The sequence below is a fragment of the Diachasmimorpha longicaudata genome, chromosome 13 (genome assembly GCF_034640455.1).
Source record: "Diachasmimorpha longicaudata isolate KC_UGA_2023 chromosome 13, iyDiaLong2, whole genome shotgun sequence".
NCBI classification, from domain to species: domain Eukaryota; kingdom Metazoa; phylum Arthropoda; class Insecta; order Hymenoptera; family Braconidae; genus Diachasmimorpha; species Diachasmimorpha longicaudata.
The window spans coordinates 6,541,284-6,561,578 of NC_087237.1; the positions used below are offsets into that span (position 1 = coordinate 6,541,284).

The following is a 20,295-nucleotide window of genomic DNA, read 5'->3' on the forward strand; positions in this document are numbered from 1 at the left end:
AATTTAAGTGAATTTGTTTAGCTAACTATAAATTACTGTTATTAATAATTAATTTAAAAAATATCCGCCCCCCTCTAATAATAATCCATCATTTATTGTACCTGATAAATGTAATTTTCTGCTTGCTATTGCATTATTTTCATTCGTTAACGAAAAATCGAAAATACTGCAATTATCCGTGAAAAAGTATCTTATTTTATTTCCCCACTTGTTCATTGATTAAGCCCGAACCCTGTGGGTTTTTAGTCACGCCGACAAGGCGGCGGAAGATGCTTCTTTTTTTTTCTAAATGGGATTCCTGGTTAGGCATCGGCATCTTTTGGAAGAAAAAAAAATTGCTACTTTTGCGGTTCGCCCCCTATTGCGGTACTGGTTAGAAGCCTCGTTATAGAGTTTCTCGTATTTGAATTGTTTTGTCCAATATTTTAGTGAAACGAGAAGAATTGAAAAGCCGCTGTATTGTTGGTTGAAAATATTTTGCCTTTTAATATCGTTCCATTGTGTTTTGATTTGGCCAATTAAAGGAATCACCGACTCACGTGGCCATTTATATATTTGGAAAAAAAAATGAACCACAGGCTTTTTAGGCCAGACAAATATCAAATGTTTGGCCTAGTGCATTCAGTCTATTTCAGTTCTTCTCATCTGCTCCAAATATTTCATTTTTTTTATACTTTTATTTCTTTCGATCGCGAATTTTTCAACGAAAATCTCACGTGCCCGTCGAGTGTCTGACCAGTTGACCCCTTTGGCTCGTCTATACTTGGTAATTATCCAATTAAATTCCAGGCATTTTGCGTAAGAGTTGAGTCGAAAATAAAAGTAAAAATATCGAAATTGGAGGAACTCTCGTATTGGAGACGCAAGTGGGGGTGCCAGGTTTAATTTGATAATTGCATTATTTTCAGAGGAACTTAAACACCACCTTTCTGATGGCAAATGCAAGCTCGAATTCCTGATTTTCAGATATATTTCAGCCCTTCCTACTTTCTTTTTACTTCTCTACAGTCGAATTGACGCGTGGGTGTTCCAACGAGAATGGGATTCAGTAGAAAACAAATCATTTTTCATTCCTCATCTCCTACGAGAGTTGCCTTGTACTAATTTCATCAATTTTGTAAAAGAGAACTGCAATGGAATCGACTCCTTCTTCGCAACTTCGACGGACCACGATCCCTCTCTTTATTCGGGACAACAATTTCCTGTCACTCGTCACTGACCCACTGAAAACTCAGCCAGACACGATTACCAAGTATGACGGGAAAGCAGTGAAAAAAAAATATGATTAAAAAAAAAAACAGGAACGTGTGCAGTGGGTATGATGAGGTGGGGATAAGCACGCGTCCGCCACGCTTCCCCGTGCACACACCTGGGGCTCCAGTTGGTCAGCGTGAGGGAGTCCTCTCTGTTTCTCTCTTTGCTCACTTGCCAAAACTTGCGGAACCAATGCCCAATTATTAACGAATTATGCGTAGCGCAAATCAACCGACAATCTTCCGGAAATACGGAAACCCAAACAGTCTACAATATGTGCTATATATGTGATATTTTTTAAAAAGTATCTCCTTTGCCACGAATACTTAAGACTGCCAGCATTATGAATCAATTTTATATGCGGCGAAGGAAGAGAAAATTTATGAGAGGTTTGACAGGACGAAACTTGTAAGAACTCAGAGGAAGTTGTGAATATGCAATCAAGCGTATTTCCAAGATTAATGAGATCACTCGACTGTTTATTTTTGTAATCAGAAAACAGCTAGATGCAGCACCTCATTGCTCGCAGATGACGTACTGACTTGCTTGAATAATTTACCCCCAAGCCCCAAATAAATAAAGTACCATTTAAAGAGCCCAAAAATTACCCAAAAAAATTTTCTCGCACCGCCTGTAAATTAGATTATGACTTCATGAACCGAGTGGGTGTGAAAATACCTCAATAAAGAGTAAAGAGAGGAAGGAAGTGTGGGCCGTATTGAAGAGCAAAGGGTCCATTATTTTTTGTTCCATCGAACGTGGAAAAGAGAGAAGTTTAAGCGAGTGGTGGTTTTAATGCCAATGAAGGCGCCTGAGCCGTCGTTGATCGCACGCCCGATATGAATACGCCCACTAGTTAACCCCACTGCCTCTTCATCCCCTCATCGTTATTATAATATTTGCCCAAGCAAAATATAGTAATTGCATATTTGCCTTTCGGTCCCAATTACCCCGTTCACGTCTGCACAGCCTCTTTTATCGGGTGTTTTTATTTATTTTCTTTTGATTTTTTTCATCAACTTTTTTCTTCACAGTTTGGAACATGTCGGGATCTATAAAGCTCCCGTACCGACACACCTTCATTCGACGATCGAAGATAATACGCGGAGAGAGGAGTATTGGAGGCTTAAGGGGTGTTATTATGACTTCGATACAGCTATTTACTATGATTTCGTGGTTTTGCATCAATTTTGGACAGAAAAGCCCGATTGGAATAATCTCTGGAGATGCTAAGACTCATGGATTCATCAAACATTAAAAATTCACATCCTCATATATAATATATAATATATAACACCATGAGGATGCCAATCACTATTCAATAAAGGGATAAAGGGTTCTTTCCCAAAGAAATTATTATTTCCGCCGAAATATTTTATGGAATCATTCTAAAGCCTACAATGTTCCCAACCAAAACATGAAATACAGCATCTCCGTTGTGGTAAGTAAAATAGCTCCTGTGTTAGAAAGTAAACAGTCCCCATCGCGCCTTTATTCACGCACTGGAGATGTTTACATCGTCGACCTCATCGCCCATAGCCTTCGAATGGGAAACCCGAGGCGATACACATGACGCAATTTGTTGTAAAAATTATAAAAATGCAAATAAATGTGCCATAGAGGGATAAACTCGAGAGTTGCTATATTCTTTACAGGTTATTTGCTCCATAAACGACTATTTCAAGCAAAATATGCCATCACGGCGTCACATAGTCCCCCCCCCAAAATCGGTAAAAACCGCGAACAAACGGCCATTGTTGTTATGAATGTACGTACTCACGTTTTTGCTGTGAAAAAGGCCAATTTCATTTCACTATCACTGTCACTATCACTGCACGGTTTAAAAGATACTTTCACTGCACATTTATATTAATTATATTGGACAAATAGTCGAAGATTTCCTTCGATTCAAGCGGAAAGGCTACGAGCCCTCCAAAACGCCGGCTAACACTGCGTACTGTCATGGCGGACGGTGGTACTAGATATGGCCGCTCGGTAGGTAAGCGCCACTTGGATTACCAAGGCGCGATAAACGAGTGTACTAAGCAGCTCACGATAATAATAATTCTTGGGGCAGGGGATGTCTCCTGGTGATGTCGTGTTTCACCCTGAGGATTCACAGATGGTGATAATCTGGATCTAACGGAAATAATTCCCCAAAGCCGTGCGAAGGGGGGCACGTGCAGGGTAGCAAATGTTTTTCAAGTGAATTCATCAGATCGCTTGCCAATTTTGACACTTGTCTCATACTTGCATCGGATTACAATCGATATTCCAGTAATTTTCAACTGTAAAAATCATGGATTTACTCGGTTCTATACTTAATTCCATGGATAAACCTCCCACTGTCAGTGACAAGCAAAAGGCGTTGATAAAAAGTGAGTTAATTGTCTTAGGCTTTACGGGGAACTGAGCCCTTCCGCATAATTTTTTTGAGGGTTATGCATTGAAATACAGCAAAAAAAATTAAAAAGTCGTTGTTGAGCCTCGTTAATAATAAATATTTTTTTATTATATGAAATTAGAGCAACGCGAGGAACACGAGAAACGCCAGAAAGCAGAGGCCGATAGGTTGAAGAAATTCCGTGAACAGGTCCACATTTGCACATTTAATAAACGCCTTTATTATCCTTTCTCATGACCAATTGTATCTTCAATCATAATTGCTCCTTTGCAGGTTGAACACAAGATTAATAAATTTCTAAAGGATGAGAATCTCAAGGAGTATAAATTTGCTCCAATGGAAAAGGTTTACCGTACAATTGTGTAAGTGAAATGTCTACAATTATAGGTGAAATCATTTGTCAACTGCTTGAAAAGAATTCCAAATCTATATGCCAAAAATAAATTGGTATAGAATGGCCATTTACTACTGGTAATGCTTGAGGTGGAAACCACGACCAATTAAGTGTCTACGTAAAGAGTTAAAAATATATGAATAACAGTACGAGTAATGAGAGCTACGTTGTTATCTTCCAGACATGATGTTGCTGAAGTTGCTAGTGTGTGGGCGTACTCCTTCGGTGAGGAGGGTATCGACAGGCACATCATGCTTTTTAAAAGAGAACATGCCCCCTCAGAAGACCAACTGAACGCACTCCGCAGAGGTGAGGAATGGAACGACGAAATTGCCAAGCAATTACAGATAGACAGAGAACGACAAGCCAAGGAGGATGCTGAATACGCAAAAAGTCGCAAACGAAAGGACAATTTCGTACCAAATTCCAATTACAAAGACAAATATGAACATTTGATTGGAAAGGAATCAGCACTTGAGGCTGCGAGAAAGACTGAATCAAGCAGTAGCTACGGCTTTGGTAAATTGAAACGATCGTCTCATCCTAATGATTTTTTATTCCCCAATATTTCTGCAGGAAAAGCAAAAAAAATGTTTTCCTTTTTTTGCAGTCCCCAGTGAGAACAAAAAAGACCAGCGAAGTATAGAGCAGACTCTGGCTGACATCAGAGCAAAGAGGAGAAGAATCGAAGCTGAGAATCAGTTCCAGACGGAAACGAAGGAAGAGGCTGACTAAAATCTGGTCAGATTACTTGTCACTTATTTTTCGAGAATAATGAATGAACTGTACATATAAATCAAGTAGTTGGAATATTTCCCTCCGAGATTATAAATAATCGTAATTAATTAATTGAATAATTTCATTGTTCAATATATTTACAAGTATGTTACAATTTTTAAGTAGTCAATGGTGATGATCGATTGAATAATCACAAGTATTCGGTAGCTGAATATTTTTGAACTGAAGTCCTCGGCGCTGGCTTCGGCTTACTAGCAGGAACTGGATCGAATACGATCTGTTGTTTAAGTTCGATAAATTTGCTAAATTCCTTCCCTGTTGTACTCTTGTAGAGCTCCAAACCCCGTTCGATAATAATATCACGAACATAAACTGCGTTGTCCTGGACTAATTTTCTCTGTGAAACGTGTACCACAAAATTACTAGATAATCAACCGTAAATGACAAAAATAAACTAAAAACACTTTTCATTGTTCTTGTGGAAAAGCATGAAAAGAAAATCTAGATAATTAATAAAAATTTTAATTTAAAAAATTCAATGTGGTATATTTTACTAATTGAGCAAAGCGACAGCTATCTACGTTGTGAACCAATAAACAAAATCAAAAACGGCAAATTTACCTTTTTTATACAAAACAAAAAATTTTTCCAAAAGAATTACCTCCTGCTTCAAGTTAATATTATTTAACGAAGCAACCAGATGTTGCACCTGAGCCTTCATGACCAGAGCAAGAACATTATCAATAGTATAAATCAACTCTGGAGTGGCAACACTGAGGCAATCCTCCAATAATCCCACGTACAATCTGGCAAAGGCGATGGTGTTGCTGGTCAGTGATATCCAACAGTCGCCAGTGAGACACCCCTTGGGAACAGGAATACCCTGATCGTAAAGCTCAGTCATCAGTTTATGAAGATTTTGGGGATTCTGAAGATTCGAAGGTCTCCAGGTATCCTCGCCAGCCCTAACTTTGACAGCATCGAGGTACTTCTCACCAGCGTCTTGTAAAGCTCTGACCAGGGGAATCCTCAGCTGTCCGTCCAGCTGATACCTCAGATCCATGCCCAGCTGAGTCAGCTGATCACAGTGGGCCCTCATAGTCCCAATGCACTCCACCAGAGTCCCGAGAATTACTTGTGGAATGAACAGTTGTTTAATCAAGTGCGAAGTCAAATGTTTGACCTCCTGACTGCACCAGACGACGAGGCTTGATGTGCAGTTGGTGGACTCTGGGAAGAGTTTGAGAAATTCCCTCGCCATTTCCACGATGTTACTGAATGCTATTGCACTGAGCTGCTTGACGTAGGGGGTCGTTGCCCCCTCTCGTTTCACACGCTTCAGTCTGGCTTTTAAGGCAGCATTGCAGAGCTGGAGGTAGAGCTGACAGGCTTGAGCACTCCTATCCAGTTGGATTAGGAGTCTCACTGCACGACGAGCAGATCTGAGGCCCCCTCCTTGTAAGGATTTTGCTTCAGCGCTCAGTTCTAGTTCGCGAGTGAGAATATCCACTAGACGACCTCCACGATCTTCCACTTTAGTCTTGATGTCGGTCAAGCTAAGTGTTTGCTGTGCATCCTTGAGGTAATTTTTCGCTTTTTCCAAGAGAGCATAAGCTTCTTCAAAATGTCGTTGAGCCATGCAAGAGTCCAGATCTTCAGTAACCTCAAGAAGCCACTCCGGGAGAGGCTCGAGGCTCTCAGACTCATCCCCATCGTCCATAGGAGTATTAGAGTCCAAAGAGAGTGATCTCGAAGGGACTATCGTAGAGTCCTTAGGGGGTTCTTGTGCATTAGAGTCTGATGGTTGTGCGTTCTCCTGATTCAAACGAGCTCGTTTAGTCTGTTCACATTTGTCCAGCCACTCCTTCTTGCTGGTGGCAGTGGGACACTGAAAGACACGAGTGTCAGGAAAGGCGAGGAGCTTGAAGGCAAGTTTAACAGAACCCAGATCTCGAACGTTGACGATCGCAAGACTCTGAAGATTGTAGACAGCTTGCATCTTGTACCGAGGGGGTCCTCGACGACCTCCTGTCGCTAGCCACGAGGCGATCATGAGGACATCATTGAAAAGATACGCGTGGATTCGCTTCAGAGGTGTGCCATCAAGGGGATCAAGCTCTAGGAGGGAGCCCTCATGGAGGCAGATCCGTCCTGGGGTCTCCACTAGGCTCATCGCACCCTCAACGTTCTCCAGAAGTTGCACAAGCTTCTGTTTCTGTTCTTCCTCCTTTGACATGTGAGTGTTGTCGTTGTCATTCACCTGCTGGGACTCCAGAGCCTCATCGAAAATTGGTCCAGTGGTTCTACTGGAGCCCACGGTGCTCAGGAGGGATCTCTGCTCCCCAAGAAGCTGCGACAACTGGTACATCTCACTCTCGAGATGGGATATCTCCTTGGCAGTCTCGATAAACTGCATGTAATTCTGGTAGACATTTCGCTTGAGCTGGGCTGACGTGTCATCAGCTAATTCCTGGATCCTTGCTCGTTGCTTGCGAAGCTCATCAGCCCCCACACACTGAGCACTGAGTTCTTTGACAAATTTGTCAGGATTGAACTCTTCAGAAGCAAAACTTCTGGCTAATGAATCGGTCATTTTGACGATTTTTAATTGGTATCCAAAATGAAAGATATGTCAGTCAGGTTATGACTGTCACTACACTACCCACACTGGAACTGCCACCATTTTTCATATTTCACACCACGAAGCGCATTATTTTGTTTATTATTGTAATTTCAGATGAATAAAAAATGGGGGATAAGTGTATAATTGTTTTGCAATAATTTCTCGAGAATGAGAGCTTCCTGCTGTATAAAAGGCCAACAACGGTGGGTAATATATATGTACGCATGAGCTATTGTATATACTGTCAGTATGCGCGCGCAAAGCCGCGAAAATTGTAGGAGATGACAGAAATTCAATTATTGTTTTGTGTCAGATTGTCATTTGACATTCGACTTTTGAAGAAAACCGAGATCATAGTAGATTTGGGAGAATCCTTAATTATGAAATTTATTTCTAATAGAAATGAATAGCTATGAGATGGTTTCTAACCAGGAAGTGCAACTTCTGATCTTTTGGGCAGACAAGAGGACTGAAAAGGCTAAAGAATAACTATTGAATTTGTATTTTCCTTCAATTTTTGTCCCTCAATTATTGGAACATTTCCCGGAAATTTCTTGAAAAGTAAAAAAAATTACTTCACAGCGAATCGACAGTCGTTCTTCGCAATTTCTTACGTTTTCCTTTCACCATCCTCTCCCACTCCTCGCCCCGTCATCTATTGCACAAATTGCAAGTGAAAACGCATCCTTTCTTTCATTTCTAATCACGGAACCGCATTGAAAAGGAAACCTCGTCCCCAAAGCTCAGGTCGTCGACATTTTTTGCGCCTTCAAAAATCCTCAATAACCTAACCAACCCAGCTGTTTCCATGTCTCGTTCCATAATGAATTAATAAATTAATGAATAAATCATACAAAATTTCCACCTCTCCTGTTGTCTCCGGTATCGCCGTCCATTTTTCTCCGAAGAAAGTTCCACAAATCTCGGTACGCCAGTGACTCCATGGCATCCCTCTTCTACCGAAGGTGAAATGAGTTGGTCCATCGTGTGTTGTCTTTTTAATATTGATTTGCGGCGACGTGGTACGTTACTCGATGCCGCCGAACAGCCGTAATCCCAGGACATTCTCCCCTTGAATGAAATGTCTCTCCTCTCGAGATAAATCCGCCCTAACCTCCCCCCTCCCCCTTGCCGGGGAAGGCCGTCGAATCGAAGAAGTATCGATCACAGACGATTCTTCATCGAAGTCAAAAATACGTGTTTGCATTGTACATGATAAAAGGTTGAGAAAAATATATATATACATTCGCTTTCGTTACGAGTACCTGCTCGGGATAAATACGCGCAGCGTATTTACTATGTACTCCACAATTGCGACGATATACCAACCATTCGGAAAACATCAGTCTGCCCCTGGGGGGCGGGGGGGTGGCGCAAAAACCCTACGTCGGGGGAAATTCTTACGTTACTTACCATTACTTACCACTATTACATCAGCAATTAACAATTTATCTTTGATATTGTTGCATCAATTGGGTGAATTTGTGCCGATTTCTTGGCTGTAAAATTGTCAAATTTGTGGTATTATGTACTGGTGGTGATAATTAACGAGTATAACCAAACCAAGTGCTCCCCACCGGCCCCTCTACGCACTGTCTTGCCCCGGTTTTTTGTGAAGGGCATGGGCGTGCATGTGTCGTTCTCTTCTGGAAGAATTCTAATGGCAGATTGCGGCTGAGGTACGTGGGACTCAGAATTCTTATCCTCTTCACCGGTGATTTTGGGGTTTAGAGTGACTCAGAGATATTGGATTGCTATTTTGTGTAATTGGGGAATTATCGTTGGCGCTCGGAGGCGAAGATTTGCAAAATTACGTGTTGGAAGGGGGAGGGGGAGAGATTGAGATCTGAGGGTGGTTATTTTATGCATTGGGGAGGGTTTATGGGATTCTTTGACAATCAGGAGGACGTGGAGTTGGTAGTGGTCATGATGATAATGATGTTTGGTGATTGAAGCTTGGAATTGGCAGTTGTGGAGTGAACATTACTGGCAATTGCGTTTTTTAGTCAATTTTTGTGGCAATTCTATTAAAAACTGGGAAACTCGTCGGAAACTTTTGTTGGAAAACATTTTTTGACACTTTTTTGGCTTTTTTCAGGATTGCTTAGTGAGGGAGGAACTAGAAAACGATTATTTGACAGTAATCATGATGCTCTATGCTGCGGATGATGCTGTTGTTATCACTCACTATTTGTCATCCTTTCCTCGTAATTGTTATTCGCAAGTGAGTAATTGTGATGATAATAGTGACAGGATTTGATCCACTTGTGACTGTTTGTTGACATTGATAATGATACGGAGAAGGGATGCGTGGAGTTCGTGCTAATGACGTGAATTAGAGATTTTTAGGTGATAATGTAGAGCGTTCAGAATCTGTTGATAATCTCTTGAGAGGATTCAACTCGTAGAATCGAGGATAGCGATCGACATTGAGGTTTTTGGTGGACAATGGATTCTCCACCATCGTGTTCACTTAGTGCCACTGGACCTCTCAGTGATATTGGCAGCAGTGGACTTGGGGGATCTATATCCAGTGATTCTGTCAGAGCACAACTTGCTATTGAGGTAAAATCAAAATGATTTCTTGTAGTTTTTTTACAGGTGATTTATCGTCGAGATGATTTGATACAGCTGCTAATTTAAATCGAGTAAAAAATGAATGAAAAAAGAAACAATGAGACTTGACAGAACATCCAAAGGTCATTCATAGAATTTTTTTTTATCGAGCCGCCTTTTGAATCTCTTTCCTTGACATTTCAAGGACATTTATTTGAGTATTCAACATATATCGTATTGACCGTGGAAAAGTTTAAACTCCATCACCTCGATAAATTTCAACAGATGCAGGAGAGTGACATCGAGTCAAAGTCCCTCTCCCAAGACTCGTTCGACTACTCGGACGGCATGTGCCACCAGAACTTCAATACCCTGAAGAAAGGACCAGGCTGGGCGGACCTGGATCCGAAGCTGTCCGTGGAGGACGTGGCAATAAAGCCACCGCCCGAATTCCAAGACAGTCCCTCCCCGCCAGACTCCGTAACCTCAAACCCACCCCTGGTTCTGCATTACCGTCTGGGAAAAGTGAAAATTCTCCCCTGGATAGACGAATTAGCGGACTCCCTGATTCACCAGGTGATCTCCCAGGCACTAGCCCTGGCATGTCGTGTCTCCTGGCCAGAGAGTCACCTAAGTCTTTCCCAGGCTCGTCCTCATCAGACATCAGCCACTCACTGTCCCCACCAGGCTCCAAAGCAGCGTTTTTGGGCATCTGAAATGCTTCCGTCATCCTCGTCACGTCAGGCTAGCACAGCAACGATAACAATCACCCCCTACAATACCCTGAACCGTCCCAACTCGAGGTGCTCCCTGGCCTCGTCACGTCTCTCCTCCTCTCACAATTCCATAAATACCACTGGCCTCTGCAAAGCCGACGACAGTAGCTTCATCACCTCAGCGATGTCCCACGATGTCCTGACAACTTCCGAGATAAGCGATATGTACAACGTGCCCTTCGACTCGGACATTTACACTGTCCCCATCGACGTTGTACGTCCTTTCCACGAACTTCGCACCCCTCAGCGTCCAAAACGCCACCGACATCACCGAAAACGAAGAAGAAATGTGTCCGCCAGCTCCCAGAGCGAACTGGAGGCACACATTCAACAGGCGAGACACTACTGCGGTAAACCACGTGCCATAACTCATGTCATCAAGTCCCAGAGGCTCTTAGCTGAGGTCTGCTGCAGTGACAGTGGAAATGGTAAACGTCATAGTGTTCCTGGAACTTCAGGACGTCATCGCACACCCAGTCATCAGCACAACAACATCGGCGAGCCCATTCACATGACATTGCACGAGGTCAGACAATACTTGGAGACACTGTACTCAAGCTCCAGTGATTCAAGTGAAAATAAAATAAAGAGGGATAAATTGCCCAGTCAGACGCCCATTCATCTCGGCATACCAAAGGGTCTCAGTGTAAATAATAACAACAATAATAATAACAATAACAACAACAATAGGTACAGTAATCCACACACGGATTCATCAACAGACACTCCACTATCGAATAAAAGCACAAATGGACTGATTAACAATAACAACAACAATGGAAATGCTAGAAAGCACAAGAAAAGTGGATTGGTTAATAAACATAAAAAGAAGGAGGAAGGTAAAGAGGGTGGAAAGGGAGAGGTAGAGAGGGAGAAGATGAAGAAGAGCCAGAGGAACTTTTCGTTGAACTTGAAGCAGACGTTGTGCAATATATTCAGATTTAGGAGGCTGGGATCGCCGGAGAATTTTGGTGATAAGAGAAACAGCATTGTACAGGGTGAAATTGTTGAGGAGGAGGAAGGGGGTGACAATGAGGCCCTCGGTATTGGTATTAATAATAACAACAGTGGAGGTGACGTGGGGGAGGTGAAGATGCCGTTCTTTAAGAGGGCTCTGCCACCTCTTCCCAGGAGCAATGGAGGCGTTGGGCATGTAGAGCAAGGGGAGGACGCCTTGACGTCTATTGGCGAGAAGGGGGATTCTCCGGCATCGGTGCAGCAGATCAGCCCTGGGAGAGAGGGTGAACTGCTGCCGCCTGAGGATACTAGTATGGATTTTGCTGCGAGCATCGAGAAGGTCAAGGATTATGGTTGGTACTGGGGGCCAATGTCTGGTGAAGCTGCCGAGAAGATCCTGTCGAATGAGCCCGATGGGTCATTCATCGTAAGGGACAGTAGTGATGATCATTATATATTTTCACTGTCGTTCAGATTGAACAGTTGCGTGAGACACGTGAGGATTGAACACGATCAAGGTAATTTCAGTTTCGGCAGTTGCACAAAATTCAAATCTCACACGATAGTAGATTTTATTGAGAACGCAGTGGAGCACTCGAGAAGTGGTCGCTATTTATTTTTTCTCCATCGTCGGCCTGTCCTTGGCCCCATGAGAGTCCAACTGCTCCATCCAGTGTCGAGATTCAAACAGGTCCAGTCACTTCAGCACACCTGTCGTTTTGTCATTTTAAAAATGGTTCGCAGAGACCTCATTCCCACCTTACCACTTCCACGGAGACTTATCGACTACTTAAGTACACCCCATTACTACAGCGAACAATTGGCTGAGCAGGATGATCGAGCCGAATCACCAGTTAGCTCCTCTACGGGTGAATTGGAGAAGATTTGTTTCACACCCCAGGGCCTATCGTGAGAGTTTCATCGCAAAACACTTATTCCATACGAACCAATGCTCCTGCGATTACACTCGGAACTGCAGCTGCATAAATTTTACTAGATTGAAAGTAAAATAATTACTAAAATTAGTAATAAATATAGATGATTGAAATTGGCCATATTCTCAGTGGTATCAGCCAATCGACAAGTGATTAACCAAGTGTAAAGGTGAGAATAATGTACATGCCATCGACCAAAGTAAAATTGCTGAAAATATAGAATTGAAAATCGTAAAAGCACAGGCGGAAATAAGTGAAACTACTAGTAAGTGTCATTGATTGACGTTTGTTACATCTTTTACTTTTTTAACAATTTTTTACGTTGAATGAAAATGTCAAACGATGAATGCGAATGCGAGACAACATTGATACACCTATTATTGCCTAAAAATTGCAAATAAGCTACATGAGTCGCGCTTCATTGTGTGATCATTCAAATTAATGAACTTATATCGTGACTGTGATGCTTGTTTACCAAGCCAAGCACAATTTTCAAGTTGATGAAGCTAATGTTTCATTCACTTCATGACTAGTTTTTTTTTTTTCAATGTGTAGAATGATAGTAAAATGTAATGAGTCAATTCGTATTCATAAGAAATTCTTAGAAGAAATTATTATTTTTTTATTTATTTAATATTGTTTAATAACCTTGATAACGACTGAGTTCACAAGGAAATGCCACACTTTTCCTTTCCATAATTTAATTTCTTTTCTCATTACATTTTACTATTTTTCGATTACAATTGGTACCTTCAATTTATCGTTCATCGCGAAATATTATTATTTTTATTTTCGATAACCAATCGAAAATAGACACATTATAAATCCAATAAAAATCGGTCAAAAAAAGTGGTGAACCGTGATAACACAATTTTAATGAACATAATTTTTTTCTGAATGACGTTTAGAAACACAGGTTGTTAAAAGAAAAGAACTTTAGGTTTCACCACTTATTAACATCCGGAATAAATGCTAATGATCCACTGTCAAAATTAATTTGAATTATAAAATGTTTATCGATATATATAATGTTGTTAATTGTTGCAATGAAAGGAACATGCTAGTCATTAACATTAAAATTTAAGATTGGGCCTCGAACTGACTCTCGAAGGATACCAGGGTTACGTAGAGAATGAAAATGTGAATACTAAAAGTTCCAAGCTCATACGCAAGTTCATGAACATAGACTATTAATTATTAATTATTATCACGTGCAAATGACTTTTTGTACAGTAGAATTTTTCAATCTATTGGATAGAAGGAGAGGAAAGATTATAAGTAATTAATTATTACGTAAGTAGTGAATTTACTCCCATTGTATTTTTATTACTGATAAGTGTGGGGTTATTAATTGGTTCGAGGCCCCTGTCTTAAATTACATGCATGAAAAAATCATGTAGACATGTTATAGGGGACTTTTTTTTACCTGAAAATTTCCCAAGGGGAATGCAGCTGCATGAGATAATAATTATTGTTCTGTAACGGAATGATGAATATATATTGGGATAATGCTCATAGAATTCTATTTTTATCTTTTTTCAAGAGTTCAGAATTTTTTCCCATGTTAAAATTGATTCTTTGAATATCCTGAATTTTGTCACTCTCAATTTTCGCTTTCAATGGTCCGCAACCACGTCTATTTAACAATTGAGTCTGTCGACTAACAAGTATAATTATCCTGCAATTGTGTGTAAACCGATTTATTGATGAGAATCGGATTTCTCCGCCAAAAAATTCAAAAACGCAAATTCTAGAATTTTTCCTCCCAAATTTTTCTTTTAGAATTCTCCACAGAGCAAAATCCCAAAAATTTCATATTAAAAACTCTCAGAGTCCTGCAGGACATGTCAATAGAATTGCTTCACACGTGATAATTCTCTTCAGTATTTATTCAGTTCGCAGTTAGGTGAATATGTTGTACGTACTATTTTTACTATTAAAAATTCATTAAAACATTTTGTGTTCACTAAGAAAAGTACTTCATTAACCATTTTATCACTTGGAGTATTTTTTCAGCGATAGAGTAATCTTTCGATCGCATCGAAAGAAGATAATCCCAATCGATACGTAAATCTCTAGTTTACGAGAAAAAAAATAAAATAAATAAGATTAAAAAATTGAAAAGAAAGACATTTCATCACAATGTTCGATTCGCTTCTTGAGGCTGATTACAGTGAATTGAGATGAATTAATGAGCGATATATGCTGCACTCACGTGATTTTCGTACTAGAAAAGTTGAAGAGGCTTGTATATTTAAAAAATGGTGATCCTTGACATTTTCGCACGGACAAAGCACTTGTTTTCGATATATTTGCATTATTTGAAAAGACTGGCGTAATTAAAGTGTTAAATATGGAATTATCTGGAAGAAATGTTTCTTGATATCTTCCCACTTTAATAAAAAAATAATTACCGAACAGTAACATTCACTCAGTCGATGCCCAGGATTATTTGGATTAATCAAATCCATAAAAATAAAAAAAAACAAGCAGTTGAATTCAGAATCGTAATACTGAAGGAATTTTGATAATCTACACAGCACTAATGTACAGAATTATATAGTAAAGCCACGGAATAGAGAGAATGAAAAATGAAATTGTAACCACACGCTCTTGAATATATAAATCGTTTTGAATTTTTCGTCGAACAGAGTAAAAAATGCTTCTGTATATAAAATCAATGCAGTAGAAGAAATCATTGAGACTCCGATTAATTTTTTATTTTTATTTTTATTTTTCAAAAAAATAATTATTCACTCAGGCTATTCGTTGAACGAGAGAGAAATTTCAAGAACTGGAGCTGTAGGATCAGCAAAGTGCAAAAGTTCAGAATTTTTTTTTTTATCTTAACGATCACTAAAATATTTTGGAGGTGTTTCTGGTAAATCTATTCTATAGAGAATTTAATCAGTTGCCAAAGAGATCTTTTGATGTTTGCCCTGAGTCCATTGCTGCGGAGATAATTTCCGAATATCTAAATTTGTTTTTTTTGTGACAGTTTCGACTGTAAAAAAAGCCAATGAATTTCCACATTGACTTCCACCATTTGACTTGATAAACTTCAAATTAAAATGTATCGATGCACAACAATTGTGACTGACTAATAATTTCATTTCCATGAATAACGATAAAGAATAAAAATTATGAAAAGTAAAAAGAGAAAAGTAATTAATCGTAAATAAAAGGTATACATTTCCATCCAGAACTAAACTACGCTGCGATGAAAGAGAAAATAAAAATGATGCAACAGTATGGCTAGACAATGAAACTGTCAAATAAATAAGTAAGTAAATAGTCTAGTATAAGTATAATAAAGGAAGGTGAAGCACAAGTATGTAAGATCGCCTCGTATGATTCATTGATTTAATTGTATTAACGAAGGGATGAGTAATGTAAGTTTAATATATGCGCATGTAGCTGACTAACAACGTTTGTACTGCAATGTTGACAATGAAATAAATTTTTGAGACCAAACCATTAACATTAATGTTAAGTGCACCATTGACTGAACAATATTGCATTAAAAAAATCCATAAATTTGAAAAATTCAGTTTCTTTTTAAAAAAACGACCGCCAGAGGCAAAAATTGGAAATGAATAAACTCCATTTATTTGAAAAATATCCTATATCATATTTTTTATTGATAAATATACATATGCCTAAAGAATATACAGATGATCGGAATAACTACACTGTTAAAATTTTCCATCAATTGAATTCAACGATTTAAAGATTAATCTGATAATGGAACTTAATTCCACTTCAGACAAAAAATAAGTGACCTCCTCAAACTGAAAAATATTGAAATGAATATATTTAATCGAAGAAAATGAACAAATCATCATTAACTAAAATAGATAAATTCGTCAGTCTCATGAAAATTTTAACAGTGTATTCTCGCGACGTCAAGAAGTATTTTACCAAATACATCCTAACGAAAATTTTGAATAAATTTCGCTCTCAATGATACAACTTTACATGGATCAATGTACATCCAGATCCCCTCGTACACAGAACCGTCCTACTCAGTGCTGGGGCAAAAATGTTTCTGACGGTGGGTCCAAGAAAAAAAGTTGTCACATAACTGATGAACAGAGCAATAATTATAAGAGAAATTCACCCATAAATTGCATTTGATTCCTTGGTCTTTCCCAAAAATACATCATACCTACATCGCGTAAACTTTTTGATAGCTCTAATGTCTCTCTCTAACGAATCATCTCAACTTATGATTTTACAGTATATTCATCTCTCTCAATCACGACTTCTGGGGTCTCCCTCGTTTTTTACTCGCTGTATTCGCTGACTCCTTTGTGATACTCGCTTTCCTCCTTCGTAACGTTGGAATACTACTATGACTGCGCAAGTGGCGAATGTATAGATATTTCGATCTGAAGACTTTTTTGCACTTTCGACATCTTTGAACTTTCATTTTTTCTGAAACTGATTCAATAAAAAATTCTAAATCTCTATAATTAAAATAATTATAATTAAATAGACCATCGAAAAAAATATTTCAACTTTGGCGACTTCCATTACATTAGTTCCAAATCTTCCTTTTTTAATGAAAGTCCCTAGAACAAACAAAAATGAGTCCTTACCAATTTTCTTGGTGGCATGTTGCAGAGAATGTGCGAGCATGGCTGCAAGACTGGGAAAGGACCTTTTGCACCGGTAGCAATTGATTCTCTTGGTCCCAGCGTTACTCCAAATTCTCCCCCTCCTGGCCTTCCTGAATCCCTCCCCCATTTTCGTGACGACCTTCGTCTCGACCTCCCGTTTCCTCAAATCTCTCCTTGTGCTCCTCTCCTCCCTCTCTTCCGTCTTCTTGTCCTCCTTTCTGAACGTATTGATCTTCTTCCTCAACGAGTGCATGAGCTTGACATGCCTGGCAAGAGCCACCACAACATCAAACCTCTCATGACAGATCTTGCACTTATACTCCTTTTTTCCCCTGTCCTTATCCCTGTTCCCCACATTCAGAGACTTGAGCCTGGCAGATCTGATGGGAGCACTACGTCTAGTGCCACTCCTAGTCCTCTCCGAAATAGTCTCCTGAGCTTTTCCCCCCTTGGAACACATCCTCAAGTGCATCTCCAGTCCCCTCTTCCCCCTGAACTCCCGCCTGCACCTCCGGCACTTTAGTATCTCCCGCAATCGCCTTCTGAGTCCTCTCCTCCCCCTCCTCTCAGCCCCATCGTCGTAATCACTGTCATCACTGTCGTCCACCTCCACGTCCTCTTCTTTATCCTCATCGTCCTCAGAGTCTCCCACCATGATAACGTCGTTCTCCTTGTCACTGGAACCTTTCTCTTTGCCATCCTCCAGGGTTATGATCTCCCTGTTAACGTCCTCTAGATCGATATCAATCACCTCAATCCTGTATTTCTTTTTTTTCGCTTTACTCGTCTTCCTCCTGGTCCTCATATACGGCGTCTTCATCTTTGTGTCTTTCTTCTTTTTACGTCGTCCCCTCTTCTTCGGCTGGATCTTCCAGCCATTTGCGTACACGTTCTCCTCATCCACTTCAGTCATTATTGCCGGTTGAATTATTATCTCTGAATCAGCTCGATTCACAGTCGTCAGCTGTTGCTTCCTCGGACGTTTTATCCTCAGAACTTCTGAGGAGTTCAACTTCGTGAAGGTGCTATCCTGGGGGCTGGTCTCATGCTCCTCGACGAACTGATTGTCGACAGGCTCGAAGTCCAGATCATCCTCCCCTGGATTTCCACTCTCTGATTTCAATTCTTTGCCTGAACAATTCCTCTTCCTTGTAATCAACTGATCCTTGTTCAGAATCTTCTCGATGTCATCTAGTGTCAGGTCTGAGGAGTCTGGTGGAGGGTCGTCCGACAGAATATATTGCACTTCCTCCGTCACTTTGGTCTTGATCTTCTCTTTTACTGAGGTCCTCTGCCTATTCTCAGGCTCTCTCTGAGCTTCAATCATTGAATTTTCCTGTACCACCAGGTAAACGTTGTCCGATGGCCAACTCTCGTATAATTCAGGATTCGAGACGTTTTCATCGAAAGTCAAACTGCTTTTTTCATCACTCTCTAGAAGATTGTCGTCTTCATCGTCGGAGAATGAAGTTTCATTCTTCACATATCTCTGGGGAAGTGTGAACTCTCTGATTATCTCCTTCGGTAGAATGGGAGCTTCCTCTGGTGGCTCAGGAGAAGCTGGGGGTGGTGATCTGGCTGTTTCCATATCGTAAATTTGCTTTTTAAACTGAGATGTTTTTTTAACCGTTCTCACGGCCCCCTCGCCAATCAATTTCTCCACGTCATCCCTCATGAGGAACTGAAAGTCAGTCGGAGGCTCCCCGGACTCATCGTAGACAGCCACTGCGAAGATCTCGTCGGAATCCTCCACTGCATATAGTGCCAGCTGCTGACCAGCTGCTGTTATGAATGTGGCTATCGTCTCCTCGTCTGAATCCCCTTCTGGGGGTGGGTCCAACAGAATCAGATTGGGGTTGTAGTCGTCCAGCTCCTTCTTGACGTTATTATTCTGCAACATCGCCGGCGAGGGGGTGTTCTCTCGGTGAAAGAGGTTGAACGTCTCCTCCTTGACTTGGATGTTGTACTCGAGCAAGGGATGAGGGGGCGAGCTGACCTCGGGAAGCGACGAGGAGGTTAATCTCTCGTTTACCTGGGAATCCATCGGTTGATTGACCTCGTTAGGTTAGCGAAGTACCTTACTTTGAGGGTGGGAATTTTATACTATCATTTTTCATTTTCCAGTTAATCTTTTCGAAGCTGACAAGAAGAGATAATTGAAGGTAATATATGCTACATTCAACTGTCATAAAATTGGCACTTGTATGTGAATTGTGATTGTCGTAAAGATGGACTTCAATAGAAAAGATAGTTTTTTAGAGGGAATTGTATTTTTGTGAAATGTCTACAGTTTACGATTAATTCACAGAGCCGAACTGCATTATGACAAAAAGTCGCTCCATACCGTTCTAAAATTGATAATTCTGTTCTTCAAAATTAAATGAGCAATGATAACAACTCACCTACAACTTTTTGACAAATCAATGAATGAAATCTAATGAGAGGAATTAATTCATTAATTACTACCAACTCACCATGTTTCTCACTGAGAATGTGCCTGTCTATAAATATATTATGACATTCTAGATTCAACTTTTCCCAAGCTGTACTTTCGCCAATTGCACATCTACCCAACCCACATTACGGTGCCTTCAATAATTATCATGTTGACTGGGGAAATTTGAAAATCTTCAACATCTGCAATGAAATCAATCATCCTAAGCCGATGAAACATAAAAATGATCATATATTCACTTGGACTTACAGGTTATGTTTTTTATATTTTTAGATGAAGATGTGGGGTATGTGTTTTCCTATTTACCTCCTTCCCTCGACCTGAAATTGAATCGCCAGCAAAACGTCGCGCACACACGAAATATTATGTAAACACAGGCTCTACCGATATTAATATTCACAACTCATGGAATTATTTTGAGATGCGCCCGATAATAAACTGATAGTGATCAATTGTAATGCATCGGGCTACTCCAAAAGGCGTAAGTAGCATAACACAACCACACACGTATCCCTTATTCCGTATATTCATTATCAATCATGAAGGCGCATTTTCACTCCGCGAAGCTAAGAGCATCGAGA

The 20,295-nt window shown here is 40.2% G+C and overlaps 4 protein-coding genes across 10 annotated transcripts; 2 read left to right on the forward strand and 2 right to left on the reverse strand.

Annotated features, from left to right (window-relative positions):
• Nucleotides 1-3,359: 3,359 nt before the first annotated feature.
• Nucleotides 3,360-5,406, forward strand: LOC135168871 (sperm-associated antigen 7 homolog). Its single transcript, XM_064133474.1, has 5 exons — nt 3,360-3,632; nt 3,780-3,847; nt 3,932-4,020; nt 4,234-4,571; nt 4,663-5,406. Exons 1-5 carry the CDS (start codon nt 3,554-3,556, stop codon nt 4,785-4,787), a joined length of 699 nt encoding a protein of 232 aa, XP_063989544.1. The 5' UTR covers nt 3,360-3,553; the 3' UTR covers nt 4,788-5,406.
• Nucleotides 4,898-7,617, reverse strand: Exo84 (Exocyst 84). The gene is made up of 2 exons (XM_064133382.1): nt 5,452-7,617; nt 4,898-5,187 (listed from the first exon to the last, which is right to left on the reverse strand). The coding sequence occupies exons 1-2, from the start codon at nt 7,381-7,383 to the stop codon at nt 4,981-4,983; spliced, it is 2,139 nt and encodes a 712-aa protein (XP_063989452.1). The 5' UTR covers nt 7,384-7,617; the 3' UTR covers nt 4,898-4,980.
• A 1,174-nt stretch (nt 7,618-8,791) lies between these two features.
• LOC135168815 (uncharacterized) lies at nt 8,792-16,111 on the forward strand. 3 transcript variants are annotated; one of them, XM_064133366.1, is made up of 4 exons: nt 8,792-9,092; nt 9,512-9,637; nt 9,753-9,978; nt 10,255-16,111. In XM_064133366.1, exons 3-4 carry the CDS (start codon nt 9,862-9,864, stop codon nt 12,613-12,615), a joined length of 2,478 nt encoding a protein of 825 aa, XP_063989436.1. In that variant the 5' UTR covers nt 8,792-9,092; nt 9,512-9,637; nt 9,753-9,861; the 3' UTR covers nt 12,616-16,111. The 3 variants fall into 3 exon arrangements, with proteins under 3 accessions (XP_063989436.1, XP_063989437.1, XP_063989435.1); XM_064133367.1 differs by having other exon boundaries at nt 9,763-9,978; XM_064133365.1 differs by having other exon boundaries at nt 9,512-9,978.
• A 132-nt stretch (nt 16,112-16,243) lies between these two features.
• LOC135168818 (uncharacterized) lies at nt 16,244-20,225 on the reverse strand. Of its 5 annotated transcripts, XR_010300102.1 has the most exons (5): nt 19,964-20,225; nt 19,734-19,896; nt 17,239-19,340; nt 16,810-17,080; nt 16,244-16,721 (listed from the first exon to the last, which is right to left on the reverse strand). XR_010300102.1 is itself a non-coding variant. In XM_064133375.1 (4 exons), exons 3-4 carry the CDS (start codon nt 19,301-19,303, stop codon nt 16,896-16,898), a joined length of 2,250 nt encoding a protein of 749 aa, XP_063989445.1. In that variant the 5' UTR covers nt 19,304-19,340; nt 19,734-19,896; nt 20,021-20,225; the 3' UTR covers nt 16,244-16,895. The 5 variants fall into 5 exon arrangements, 4 of the variants coding, with proteins under 4 accessions (XP_063989445.1, XP_063989443.1, XP_063989444.1 ...); XM_064133375.1 differs by having other exon boundaries at nt 16,244-17,080; nt 20,021-20,225; XM_064133373.1 differs by having other exon boundaries at nt 16,244-17,080.
• Between the last annotated feature and the right edge of the window lie 70 nt (nt 20,226-20,295).